This window comes from Zingiber officinale, chromosome 7A, assembly GCF_018446385.1.
Source record: "Zingiber officinale cultivar Zhangliang chromosome 7A, Zo_v1.1, whole genome shotgun sequence".
Classification (NCBI taxonomy): domain Eukaryota; kingdom Viridiplantae; phylum Streptophyta; class Magnoliopsida; order Zingiberales; family Zingiberaceae; genus Zingiber; species Zingiber officinale.
The window spans coordinates 105,513,501-105,527,478 of NC_055998.1; the positions used below are offsets into that span (position 1 = coordinate 105,513,501).

Sequence of the window (13,978 nt, forward strand, 5' to 3'; positions counted from 1 at the left end):
AGTTTAACTTGATAAATGGAACTGAAGAAATTTTGAATCATAGTACGTTAGGGAAGCTCTGTCTATGCATGTCTAGGAAGATATGACTTCGACCTGGTGTATTTATCTTAGTAGAACTAACTGAACTGCCCCTTACTAATCCTAACTGGTTAGTCCAAAGTTTTGTATTAAGTTCAGTGGACAAAACTATTTGAAAATTTTCGAAGGCGTGGTTACTCTAGTGATGTCCAAGTGACTCACTATAGCTTAGACATTTATCCAAAGAATATATGCTTGTTGAACTCAAAGTTAAACTTGAATCTAACATAAGTTAACCAAACCCTAAAATTTAACTTAACTCATCTCACAAAATTATAGGTTCCCCTGATCAAAAATATACATTGGGTGAGATCAATAAGGATTTTAATTAAAATAAAATAAAATAAAATAAGATAAAATAAAATAAAATAAAATAAATTACATTACATTACATTAAAATTAAATTAAATTAAAATGAAACAAAACTTAACTTTTAAATAATAATAATAATAATAATAATAATAATAATAATAATAATAATAAATTAAGGCATAACTTAACTTAAACTTAAATTAACTTAAAATTTAAACTCAAAATTAAAACTTAAAATTTAACTCAAAATTAAATTAACTTAAAATTTAAACTCAAAATTAACTTAGCTTAAATTGAAATCAAATTTTAACTTAACTTAAATATTAAATTAAAATTTAAAACTAAAAAAAGGTATCAAAGGCACCTCCAATATAGTCGGAGGCGCCCTCAGAAGGGTGGGAAAAATTCCCGCTCAACCAACTGAAGGTGCCTTCAGTCGGCTGAAGGCACCATCCATAATGCATGGAAGGTGCCTTCCATTGACTTGAAAGTGCCTTCAACCCAGATTTGTATAGCAAATAGAGACTTTCTCTATTTGAGAAACTAATCACGGCAAGGCGCCTTCTAACCAAGTTTTTCCTCCTTTTTCTCCACTTTTTTCTCCAAGATTCCAATAATGCCTCCTAGGTACCCTCTAACTAGATCTATATAGTTATTTTCTTTATTTGTATATTTTTTTTCTTGAATGTTTGCATGTATAAACCACTTTAAGAAGCGATGAAATGTTATTCCATCCTAGGCCAGTTCGAGTAGTATCCCCTCTGCTAATGCTAGATTTCCTACTGGGTGGCTTAGGCTAGATTTCCTCGAGCATTCATATATTGCAATAAAATCTAGGTTTCTAAGTAGGTCATTCTTTACCCGATATTGTACCCCTATTATAGAAGTTATAGACTATTATTAGTTAGATAGATTAGTTTGTTGTAGTCATTCAGTAAACTTAGACTTATGTGCTCAATTTTATAACAATCTAGTTAAGATTGATGACCTGACATACTCCACCAGAGTAGGTGGTAAGGACTTTAAGTTCTCACCCACTCTATTGTATGATAGTTTAGGATTTAAGAGGTCTGCATACCCTTTTTTGTGTTACCCTAGTAGGGATTTACCATTTGGCAAACCCTACTCTCATATTATATTGGATACTATCCATATGTATTTCTTTGGGGAGGAGAAAGAACCCACTGTGACTGACTTCAGGTCTCTCTCTCTTAGGGTTCAGGACTATATCCTATATCGAGTTTTGATCACCTATATTTTGTCCATCACATCTCGTGATGTTGCAATGATACAACCCTCCCACTCTTTCTTTCTTTATGCAGTGCCTAGACATCAACATTGCATTATACATATTTTAGAATGTCATTCATGCATCCAGTCTCATCACTAGGCAACATGTCATATGCCCTACTGTCTTGTCTTAACTTCCATATTTTTGACTAAAAGAGTAGATATGACCCGGGGTACGTCCACTTCCCTTAGTGCATATGATGAGATTGGTTAGCGTTAGCTTGCATTAGTGCATATAGATATTACTGCTCAAGGGGACTGGCTTGGAGAGTGGGACCTTAGCCAGACATACCAGATGAGCCCGAGGAGGATATGCCACCTATCATTCCGACTGAAGGGGAGGAGATGCCTGCATTACGATAGAGGAGCTTGTTGGACCTCTTCTGACTTTAACCCAACCCTCAACTTCGCTTTTCTATAGAGGCCGGCTTGTTAGACTTGAGGAGTCTTCCGCATAGATTCGGCAGACAGTCTCGGAGGGTTTCACCTCTCACTAGTATATATCTATGGGAGGAGATGACTACCAGCTTTTGGCAGCTAGACCTACAAATGCAGTTGATCCTTCAAGTTTTATGAGTGACTGATCAGCCTTTACCTCCACCTGTCGATGATGACCATATTTGATTATATTCAACACACATATATATTGTGTATCTGCTTGACTTGATCTATATATTCAACTACTTTTTGACCACTTTATTTTGATAATCTGGAAAATTCCTTTTTAGAGTAGGATATGTTTTTCAAGTAATTTGAAAATTCTAGGAAAACTCATTATTTATGTTTTCTAAAAATTCCCATTTTCTTAGTATGTAAAAATATGTTTTGACCTTAGTCTAAGATAATCCCCTAGAAAGCATGATCCTATAGGTCTACCTTGATTGTGTATTCAAAAGCTTAGAATGGTGTGACATATGTTGGTCTATTGTCTGGACTTCAGATACGTATATCAATGCATCACCATAAGTCTGGGCAAAAAATACAAACAGTACATTGATTAAGTTAAGTAGCCATTTTTTAATAATTTCTAACTGGACATTAGTACTTAACTTAACTAATTAAGTGAACACTGTTATCTTCTGATAATTAGATAGTAACTAACAGTTAAATATTTAAGGATAATTTTTAGATGAATATTTTATTTTTTAAAAAATATATCAGATTTAGGGGAGGACATTTGAAAACTACTTTCAAAATAATTTAATTCCTTTCTTGCTCCTTTTTGCAAACTAAAGAGAATTTTGAAACTTACTCAATTTTTAAAATGTTTTAGTTAATTATTTGCTTTGAAAAATCCTTTTGTAAATTTTATTTGAAAAATAGCTAAAAATTCTTTGCAAAATAAATTGGTTTGAGAAACTTTTTTTTTTTAAATTTTACTTTTAAAACTTCCTTACAAAACTTGCTTTGTAAAAAATTCTTATAATTTCTCAAAATGTATGTTTTAAAACTGAAAATAAAAGTATTTTGAAAAGTATTTTTTATTTTGAAAAGTTATTTTGAAAATATTTTATAAAAATTTGAAAAACTCTTTTCAAAACATTTTTTACAAAATCACACTTTAAAAATTACTTTTGGCAAACCTTTGTTTGAAAACTATTTTGAAAATGATTTCAAACTTATTTTGCTTAGCTAAATTTCTTGAAGCACAATGATTTCTAAGCTTCTTTCATAATTTCAACTTTACTAAATGATTTGTTTTAGCAAATTAAATTTTCAAAGTTTTGAAATTTTTTTGAAAAGGTTTAAAATTTCTTTCAAAATACTTTACAAAATTTAATAACTCTGCCTTCTAATAAACTTGTAGATTTTTTTAATTACTTTAAAAGTTTTATACTAAAGCTTTATTATAATTTTCATAGTGATGCGGTGATAAAAGGGGCCCACTAAGTATGGGTCAAAGGAGGAAGACAGCAGTCCACGTGGAGGTCAAAGTCAAAGAGGTCAACGCTAGAGGACCGATGGGCCCACCAAAGGGAAGCTGAGAGAAGCCCTACATTAGGGGCCGACCGGGCATGTGTTTCCTGACCGACAAAGGGGTCGACCAAACGAAGCGCCCGTGTAGCCAAGATTACTAGAAGTTTGTCACAGAGCAAAGGAGATTGGAGATGACCGGAGCGTTATTCCGGTCGATCATGAACATACTATCGAAACTTGTCGTCGCATGGAAGAGTAGTCGAGTCCTTCCGAGCAGAGGAGTACTTGGCTGATTAGAGGAGTACTTGGCCGAGCAATTATCCCGCTCTGTCAAACTGCAAGAATGTTGACGTGTCTTTGGATATACCTTTGGGAGATGGTGCCACCGACACGGGGCACGGTCAATAGCCGGATCATACGAAGAAAAAATTGGAGGGTGTGCCCATGACCAATTGGAGAGCGTGTCCATGACCAATGGTAGAGCATGCCCACGTCTTGAAAAGTGTGCACGTCACCCACCAGGGGCATTATATAAAGGGAGGTTCGTACATCGGCAGAGGTATGCATTTTTTACGATTTACACTTGCATTACTATTTCGTCCTCTTTTTCCTCTTGCCAGTGACTAACTTGAGCATCGGAGGGCCAACATCGAGAACTCTTTCCCTAGCTGGGCACTGACGTTTCTTGTGATTGTAGATCGGTGTATGGTTTACTTCCAGTCAACACAGCAGCCAGATCCCCAATATTTCATCTCCATAATTTTCGGACATAATCATATTGGCACCGTTTGTGGGAACATAGTTTGAATCCGAAACATGAAGATAGAGGACGTTGGACGACTCACTACGGTGACATTCACAAAGGAGGAACTGGATATACTGATACAAGCACAGGCGACAAAAATATTGGAGCAACAACAGCAACAGACGCTGGCCTAGCGCCGAGTACAAGAACTCACGGCCTTAGTCGCGGGTCACCAAGCCGGATATGGAGACCGAGCGGATCATATACCCATTCGGGGATGAGCATTCGACGATAATAAAGGGGGTATTGTCAAATAACTTAGGATGCATATTAAGTTAATCTAATATTATGCTTACTTGTTACATTGCCTTCAAATGCTCCTCAAAACGACTTAAGACCCCTAAACCGATTAAAGCGTCATGCTAGCTAGTAAACAAACATTTAAAGACCTTTTCATAGATTTTCGATAAAGAACAAGAGAAAGCATGAAAATCTAAGGATGACGATAAATGAAAATAGAAAGCATGACAATGAAAGGATGATGAAAAACAATAACAGGAGATATCAAGAAAAACATTTAAATGATAAACCAAAACAAGAGCGATCAAGAAAAACACTTGTAGATCAGAGGTGAGTGAGAATGACTTATAAAACTCACGACCTTAAATTGGTTCAACCTAATCATTTATCTAGGTAGTTGCTTTATATTATAATAGTTGGATCGATCAAGTATAAAGGGGGTATTAGAACAATTTTTTTTTTAATATTAATGATCTTATACAAAGATTGATGCAGGAGTGGCAGGAAATTGAAAATTACTAGAATTTAAATTCAAACTTATGTCTGTTAACGTGGTTTAAACGGATAATCTTAAACTATCAAACTAGGCTGGTTGAGATGAGCTACTGGATTGTACGAGCTCTTGTGGGATGTCATTGGCGGAGTGTCGAGTGCTTCTGAGTGGTCTCAAATGCCACGAGGTTTGAGCGGCCCGAGTGCTTCCCAACTCTAGTGGGAAGCCAGGTGTTGTCAAAAAAGGGTTGATAACTGTCGAGTCGAGACGCCGAGTGCTCTTAAGTGTCAAGCTAACCGAGTTGCCAAGAGGACACTGAGTGGTAGCATCACTCGACTACCTAGTCGCTAAGTCTGAGTGGGTCGCCTCTGAATCTGAAGAATGTCGAGTTGGGATACTGAGATTGAGTTTGACGTAATTTTCTTAAAATAGATTCATCCCCTAAATTAAACAATGGTTATTTGTAGTAAATTGAGTTAGTACCCGAACACTATCATCAATAGCGTCGTTGAGCTGAATGCATGACAGAGAAAAACAACGAGGGGAACAAAAGTGGAAGGATTCTATATTTCTTTTGCTTATGCATCTGCCCCTTTGCTCAAGGTCACAACAACCTCTTTATGTAGGAACTCCATCACTCAACTGCATTGAATGACAGCCATTTGGATGGCAAAAAAATAGTTGATCCGTTTGGAAATTTTTTACCCTAACTGGCATTTGATACGAACAAATTGTACTTACATACAAGTCATCTTAATTCAGTACCATCAAGTACTATGTTTATATCCTTACATGCCATCGCCTATCACCTAGAGAGAGAGTCTCTCCTCGTAGATATTCACAATGTTCATTAGTTTTGATTCAATATAAATTCACAATCAAATTCCCTTTTTTTTTCACAGCTTTTTCATTCATTTATCCCATAATTAATTTAATATTAGGTGTTTTCTGGAGAATAACTAAAAAACAATGCCTTTATAATTTTTTACACGAAAGGTTTGTTGAAAAATAATCAGTGGCAACTTAGTAATTTAGTACGGTCGGCAAACTACGTTTATAAGCTCGAGCGAGTGGGCATCTTGGGCGTGCGTCGTTAGGGTTTCCAGCAGCCGCTTCCCTTTCTATCTCCGTCTGATCACGATGACTGCACAAACACAAGAGGAACTCCTCGCCGCTCATCTCGAGCAGCAAAAATTCGATGTGAGTTACTAAATACCTTTATTGTTCGCTTTTAAGTTCCATTCTTTGTACTATAGACTCTTCTGGGCTTTGATCTAAGTGTTCTTGTTTGAATCTTTTGTTTAAAATTGTTGAAGATACGACCTTTTGTCGTCCTGAATCGGACCATATTGTGAAAATGCACGAGATCTTTGTGGATACATACTACATCTAATTGATCTGGTACTTTAACGGGGGGAAAGCTTCCTTTACTAAAATTTTTTCTGATTTGTAGGCATGTAAGTCTCGTAACCTGTCGTAGTTCGTTGTCTGTTATTGTTGTGGTCAACCATAAATGCATCGGTAATTTTGGGGGGTTTTTAAGAATCACAAGGCACACGAAATGGTAAAAATGATGATGATTTTTTTTCTACGTCGATACTCTGTTAGCATGAGATTATGCCTTCATATTTTTTTTTTTTAATTTTTGTTTTCATCATCCCATCACGAAACTTCAATTTTGGTGACGTTTGTTATGTTTCTTCTTGTGCAAATGTCTTGGACATCCAATCACTTATTGGCTTTTATCAAGGTGTTGGTTCACATTTTATGCACTGAAAACTTCAATTTTGGTGACGTTTGTTATGTTTCTTCTTGTGCAAATGTCTTGGACATCCAATCACTTATTGGCTTTTATCAAGGTGTTGGTTCACATTTTATGCACTGATACACGGTGAGATGTGAGATCCACTAATGATTGTATATGATTGGTGTCAGTTACATTCTTCAGTGCTCATCTATAAAATTGCTATCAATTGAGGTGGATTGACTAGTCAATTTGTTCTAGGATCCATAGTAACTGATCAAGATTCACTCCAAACAAAACAGGATGCTTGTAGCAATTGTGACTTGTAAACTATGTGCACCTTGCAATCTCATATTTCAGTTTATTGGTTTCTTTCATGATCATTTCAATTCTAAGGGAAGTACATTTCACTAGCTTCAATGAAGTTGTCTTGTGTAACTTTTATTATATCCCACTGCTTAGGTATTAAATCTTGTATTTGTAGTATTATAACTCCAGTAAAATAGAAACTTGAACTTCATTAACTTTTGAGGGCAACTATCCAGTGTAAACATGTTATAGTGGGCTTCTGGTCTGATTGTTTGAAAATTTTTAGTTTTCTTGAATAGGTATGTGAGACATTAGCTTGTAGAATTTCAGGTTGTCCAACATCAACCTTGTTGCTACCTAGTCTGTTTAAGAAAGCCTGATCCCATGCTTTGATTGAAGACCCCTTAAGATTGATGTGCGATATATTTTGATTGGTAAACTTTGTATTTATGCTGTGTTATTTGGAAAAAAAAAAAGTAGAAAGGGAAAGAAAAGGACCTGAAAACTAGTAATTTCATTTATTTACTGAGAAGGAAGAGGAGAGGAAAGAGTTTAAATCCATCCAAATCTTCCAATTTTTTTTGTTCAAATCTTGAACAAGTGGAGAAAAGGCAAGTTTGAGCTTCTAAATATAAATATGGTCTATAATATTATTATCCTCCTTTTGTCTCTGTTCAAGTAAAAAAAGATGGGTGAAAAAAATGGAAGCAAGATAATGGAGTGGAAGTGAGATAGAAAGTATGAGTTCAAATGAGGTAAAAAAATAAAGAATTGGATTGCGTTATCTTCATACTCATCACTTTTGGCAACCTTGCAATTTATAGACAACTGAAAGGAAGAAATTAATGTTACATCCATATGCTTGTTTTTTATTTGGGACTCGGTACCCTCTTTATTTTCATCCTGACTTGGGTGGAAATAAAATGGAGGAGTTGGTCGAGTTAAATTCATTGATCTCGATTTATATTGGAGAAATTGACAAATAAATCTATTACCTTTTCCCTCTTATGTCATCCAAATAAACACACTATTAAACTATTTTAGTATTTTGTTTCTTCCCTAATTCATCTCCATCAAATAAATATGACAGATTATATGATAATTTGGATGCTATAGATTTGTTGCTAACAACTAAAACAAGGTAGTACCCCAAATAGTTGGGAGTAACACAGCTTCTTGCTATTGCAATTAAACAAGAAAACATAAACAGATTAAGATACTAGTTAGTTAGGTTTACTAAATACTTTGTGCTATTACCAACAACATTTATCTAAATATTTTGATTAATGGGCCTTAAAGAGAGCTTATTGCAACCTTTGTAACAGAATGATGAACCACTTGTGGAGGATGATGAGGAAGATGATGACGATGATGATGACGATGATGATAAAGAAGATGAAGGTATCATTACTCTCGCTGCTCCAATAATTATTCTTTTTTAGCATTTATGACTTCTGAGGTTCTGGTGTGGCTAAAACATAGTGTGTATTGGACATGTATTTTAAGTATATATAATATTCTATTATGGTATACTTGTTGTATTTTTTATTCAAATTAAAAATGGACACTAGACAGCATATATAGGCTGTGTTCTCCATTCTGTGGTTTGTTCCTCTAAACCACTTGTCATAAATCCATCTTGAATTTTCATGGAATTCAGATTGTTGTGCTAGTCCAGTTTCTGGTTTCATTTACTGCCTTAGCTGATAATTCAGAGGCTCTGATGCGAAACTGGTTAGATAATGGAATGGTGTTTAGATGGCAGAAATGTTGGAATTGGTGTACCTTATCATTTTAAAGATGGTTTTGCACTCCTTACTTAAATTGTATTTTAAAAACATTTATATTTATTTATATAATTTAATGTGATAAATTTCAACTTGAGAGTTTATTTTGTCAATAAAATCATAACTAGTACAAATCTCCTCATAAACCTTAGTGTTTTTGAATTCATTTTCCATCTTATATTTGTTCTTTTTTTATGTGAACCATGTTGATTTATTGTATAAAAAAAATTAATTTTCAAATTCAATTACATGTTGCATTTATACATTAGTCATTTCAACATTCTCTTCTAAATCAATCATCTATAACAATTGGTACATGGATTTTTTTTTTCCCAAAAAAGATATTGTTTTGTCAATTAATTCAAGTGGCTGAAATAGAATAAATTTGAAACTAAACTTTCTTTAATGTTTGGCAGGTAATGTCTAATTTCGTATACTAATTGTAAATATTCCATTTAATTTGATTCTAATTAAAATAGTTATATGCATGATTGATATTTATAATTTAGTGAAAGAAGTGGGAAAGTATAGTTATTCTTCTTGATGCTCAAATTCTGGCATAAATTTAGAAGGTAACTAATTACACAGCTTTTAATGTCTGTTATTGACTCCAATTTTATATAATGGCCTGCTTCACTATTCTTTTTTATGCAAGGCTTGCGATTCCCTTAAGCTGTTTTCTCGAGCTATGGTGATTCTCCCTCATTTTTTGTTTTCTGAGATTTATTAAACTTTACATTTTCACTAATATCTTCATTATATAAGCTTATTGTAGAGTGTAGAGTAGAATCTTGCTTCATAAAAGATAGTTATGTGTTCTCTCTTTGCTTTTCTCAAAAGACTAATAAAATGGTAAGCTGGTTGCTGTGTAAATACTCCTTATGACTCGTCAATTTACTGACAAAACAATTTTACTTTTAGCTTCTTAGTGCTACAATAAAGTTAAAACATGGCCGTAATATTACAACCCGACTATAAAAACCTTTAAAACTTTTTTTTTTATTTTTCCAGTTTTCGTTGAGCCATTTTTCTACATAGTTATTGTGTGACTTAAGATCTTCAATTATATATTTTTTGCATTTACTAAATTCATGTTAAACATATGAACTTCATTATCTGACAAGCATGTGGCTTTTCTTTTTAGTCTACTTTTTTTCTAAATATCTTCAGTGGTTACGGTGCATGTTACAGATCAGATCTTCAAAACTGGTTGCGGTTGTTATTGTCAACCGAAATGAAGTTGTTTAATGTTTAATGAATATATCTATCTTTTAAAATTTTAAGTGACATCTGCGACGATTTATACAGGACAAGAAGGAGATGGTTCTGGAAGGTCAAAACAAAGTAGGAGTGAGAAAAAGAGCCGAAAGGCTATGCTGAAGCTTGGTATGAAGCCAGTACCTGGCGTCAGCCGTGTAACAGTAAAGAAGAGCAAGAATGTAAGTCGACCAGTTCTTACTGTTTCTTCTAATTTGTTATGAACTTTAAGGTGATTATTCTGTCACTCCAGATATTGTTTGTCATATCAAAACCTGATGTTTTCAAGAGTCCAACATCAGACACCTATGTCGTGTTTGGAGAAGCAAAGATTGAGGACCTAAGCTCTCAGTTGCAGACTCAAGCTGCTGAGCAGTTCAAGGCCCCAGATATGAGCCACGTGATATCAAAACCTGAGCCATCTGCCATCGCACAGGATGACGAAGAGGTCGATGAGACTGACGTGGAGCCAAAGGACATCGAACTGGTAATGACCCAGGCTGGGGTTTCCAGGTCTAAGGCTGTCACAGCGCTCAAAGCTGCCGAAGGTGATATTGTGACGGCCATCATGGAACTTACAAACTAGCTTATGAAATCTTTATCTGAGAGCTATCTTTAGACCATATCAACGCAAGTTTATTAGTTTACGTTTCTGTGAGGATCAACGTTTGTTTGAGTACGCCAAATACTGCGCGCTATTATGAACTGGCTTATTTGTTTATTTTTCATATTTTGCTTGCAATTTCAGAGCATTGCTTCATGGTTAGATAGTACAACTTGTGTAATCAAGATGGAACATGTAGGCTCACGATAAGTCGAATGTTTCCACTGAAAATGGATTCTGATTGCCCATCAAATTCTGGCCTATCGCCTACGAAATTGAGTGGGTAAATTGGTTCCATATTTGGCTTGAATAAGCCGAAGTTTCTTTCCACTTCCGGAGAGTTGAGGTTCTCGTCGAACATCCCATTAATATACGCCTCGAGCTTGCCCGGGCTGGTCGGCGTTCATCTTCCGACGTGCCTGATCAGATTCTTGATATACGTCTGCGCATTAAGCACGCTGGCTCCGTATCCTCCTGCCGTCGGCCATCCAGACTCCGACACCACCACAGCCAGCTGCTGCACGCCTTCCCTCTTCAAAGCCGCGTGGACGCTGTCGATCATCGCGTCAAAGAGGTTCGTGTACGCGAATTCACCGTCCTGTACGACTGTGCCGGTTTCGTTCATCAAAGCGTAGGAAAGCGACACCTGGGCGGAGTTGTCGGCGTATACGAAGTACGGGTAAGCGTTAACCAGGAGCGGGGAACTCGTGTTGGCTAAGAATGCAGCTATCGGGCTCAAGAATGTACTCGCGTCTGTAGAGAACGCGCCGGCGGAGGGCGGGAAGGAGGATTCGAGGACCTCGGCGCCGACCGCGGTGGAGACTTTGACATGGCTGGCAAGGCCGGCCGTAACTAGAGCACTGTGGACGTTGCGCATGGCTGGGAGGACGTGCTGAGCAAGATCACCCGGGACCGCCTCGTTTCCAACGGCGATGTAGCGGAAGGTGACTCTAGGCCAGTGGGCGGCCACGTTGCTCAGTACCCAATCCATGGCGGCCGAGGAACTGGTGGCCAGGGATTGCAGCTCTGTCATCGGGACGTCCATGAGGAGTCGAATGCCGGAATTGGCGAGGGCTTGCAGGACGGCTTGGTCAGGGACGTACAGTCTCATCCTGTAGATGTTGTTGGACCTATAGAGGTTTACGACCTCGGCTGGCGAGGGGAGGTTGGCAGCTTGCATGCCATAGCAAACTCCGATGAGCTGCGCACCTGCAATTCGGAGTAAAAAAAGTCCAATCAAGTACCAAATTTGACAACTCAAAATCAAAAAAAGAGAAAGAGACAGAAAAGGAAGTGAATTACTAGCTGGAGCTATAATCAAAGTCGAAACCAGTAGCGCAACGAAAGCAATCATCACGGCAACAGGAATATAGGATTGATTTCTGGATGAGAAGAAAAGTTTATGATACATAAATTAAAAATAGAGACAAGGCTTTGACCGATCGCTGACGGTCGTTGTCCTCAGCTTTGTGGTTGAAGCGTGTTCCATGGATTCCAATTTCCAGTCAAAGTTTCAAGTATTGCGTTTCAAACCGGTCATATAGATTCGATGGGATATTATGACAGATTTTATTTATTAATATTCAAACCTGTCATTAAAGAAAAAGTCGGAATTGTATCTATTGAGAATAAATTTTGAGAGACACATTTAAAATGATACAGACATGTACTTAGACGATCAATAAATGTTCCAATTAGGCGATGTGAAACTATGATAAACATGCATATCAAACGAGGAAGAGGAAGACTAAAAAAGACTTGATTAGCAATAATAAAATAAGATAAAATTTATTTAAATATAGATGATGATATAATAGGAGATAAAGTTCAATGATATAAAAAGATTCATACAGCTGATCCTATCTAGTGGAAAAAGATTTAATTGATGTTATAATATTTACTCGATTTAGTTGTAAACGAAGGTCTTGAAAAAGCTTTAAAGTCAAAGATTTGAATCTATATTATATAAATAATAAGTTACAGGGGTGAAATTTTAACTTTATTATTTTTATACCGAATTGTTATTTAATATCTGTTCAAAGAGTTTTTGGCTTTAGTAAACATATAAAAAATTAAGACAAATCATATAAAATATAAAAAAAACATGTACACAATATCAAAAAGTAAATTCAATTATTATTCTAAAATATAATTGTTAATTTAGCAAAGTATATATATAGATAGTAGTTGTTTTGAAATATAATGGGAAATTTGGTTAAGGGTAGGGGTGAGTAAAAATTCGATTAAATCGAAAAAACTGACCGAATAAACCAAATTTATAAATTCGGTTCGGTCTATTCGGTAAATCGGTTTTTTTCTTTAAAAAAATCGGTTATTTTGGTTATATCGGTTCGGTTTCGGTTTTAGAAATCAATATTCGGTTAAACCGAATAAACCGAAATAATATTAATCATAATTTAAAAATCAAATTTATAGGAACCATCCCGCACTTCACGTGAATCACGTCTACTTTTCTGCATTTCTGCCGCACTTCACAGAGAAGAAACCCTAAATCCCAAATCTTTTCCGCCGCACTTCACGTCTTCAAGACTTCGCGTCCCCTCCCCGCTGCTCGATCCCTCCCGAGTCCCGTCCTCGTCGTTCTTGTCTCCGGCGACGGCGAGCCTCAATCGCCTCCCGTGATCTCTTACCGTCGCTCTCTCACAGCCTCAACCCTCCTCAAGTCGCTCTCGTCTTTCTCACAAGCAAGGTCTCCCTCTCGCCATGAACCTAGAATCTCCACAAACCACAATAGTAAGTGCTTTTCTGTTACTGATTTTGTTCTTTATTTTGTTGTTAGTTTGTTATCCCCTCCCGTGATCTCTTATCGTCGCTCTCTCACAGCCTCAACCCTCCTAAAGTCGCTCTCGTCTCTCTCACAATCAAGGTCTCCCTCTCGCCATGAACCTGGAATCTCCACAAACCACAATAGTAAGTGCTTTTCTGTTGCTGATTTTATTCTTTATTTTGTTGTTAGTTTGTTCTTGGGTTAGAGGCATAACTTCTGCTCAAAAGAGAGGAGAAAACATGATACTTAAGACTGCCATTGTGTTGCTTTTGCCTAGGCATAGCTCTGTTCAGATTTGGATTCACAACTCATAAGAGTGATTTACTAGAGTCTATTCCTCCAGATCCCCATCTC

The 13,978-nt window shown here is 36.3% G+C and overlaps 2 protein-coding genes across 2 annotated transcripts; one reads left to right on the plus strand and one right to left on the minus strand.

The window, feature by feature from the left end:
• The first annotated feature begins 6,180 nt into the window (after nucleotides 1–6,180).
• LOC122001947 (nascent polypeptide-associated complex subunit alpha-like protein 1) lies at nucleotides 6,181–10,974 on the plus strand. Its single transcript, XM_042556939.1, has 4 exons — nucleotides 6,181–6,335; nucleotides 8,514–8,589; nucleotides 10,284–10,414; nucleotides 10,486–10,974. Exons 1-4 carry the CDS (start codon nucleotides 6,276–6,278, stop codon nucleotides 10,816–10,818), a joined length of 600 nt encoding a protein of 199 aa, XP_042412873.1. The 5' UTR covers nucleotides 6,181–6,275; the 3' UTR covers nucleotides 10,819–10,974.
• Nucleotides 10,975–11,001: 27 nt separating this feature from the next.
• On the minus strand, nucleotides 11,002–12,369 carry LOC122001945 (glucan endo-1,3-beta-glucosidase-like). Its single transcript, XM_042556938.1, has 2 exons — nucleotides 12,139–12,369; nucleotides 11,002–12,045 (listed from the first exon to the last, which is right to left on the minus strand). The coding sequence occupies exons 1-2, from the start codon at nucleotides 12,245–12,247 to the stop codon at nucleotides 11,240–11,242; spliced, it is 915 nt and encodes a 304-aa protein (XP_042412872.1). The 5' UTR covers nucleotides 12,248–12,369; the 3' UTR covers nucleotides 11,002–11,239.
• Nucleotides 12,370–13,978: the final 1,609 nt, after the last annotated feature.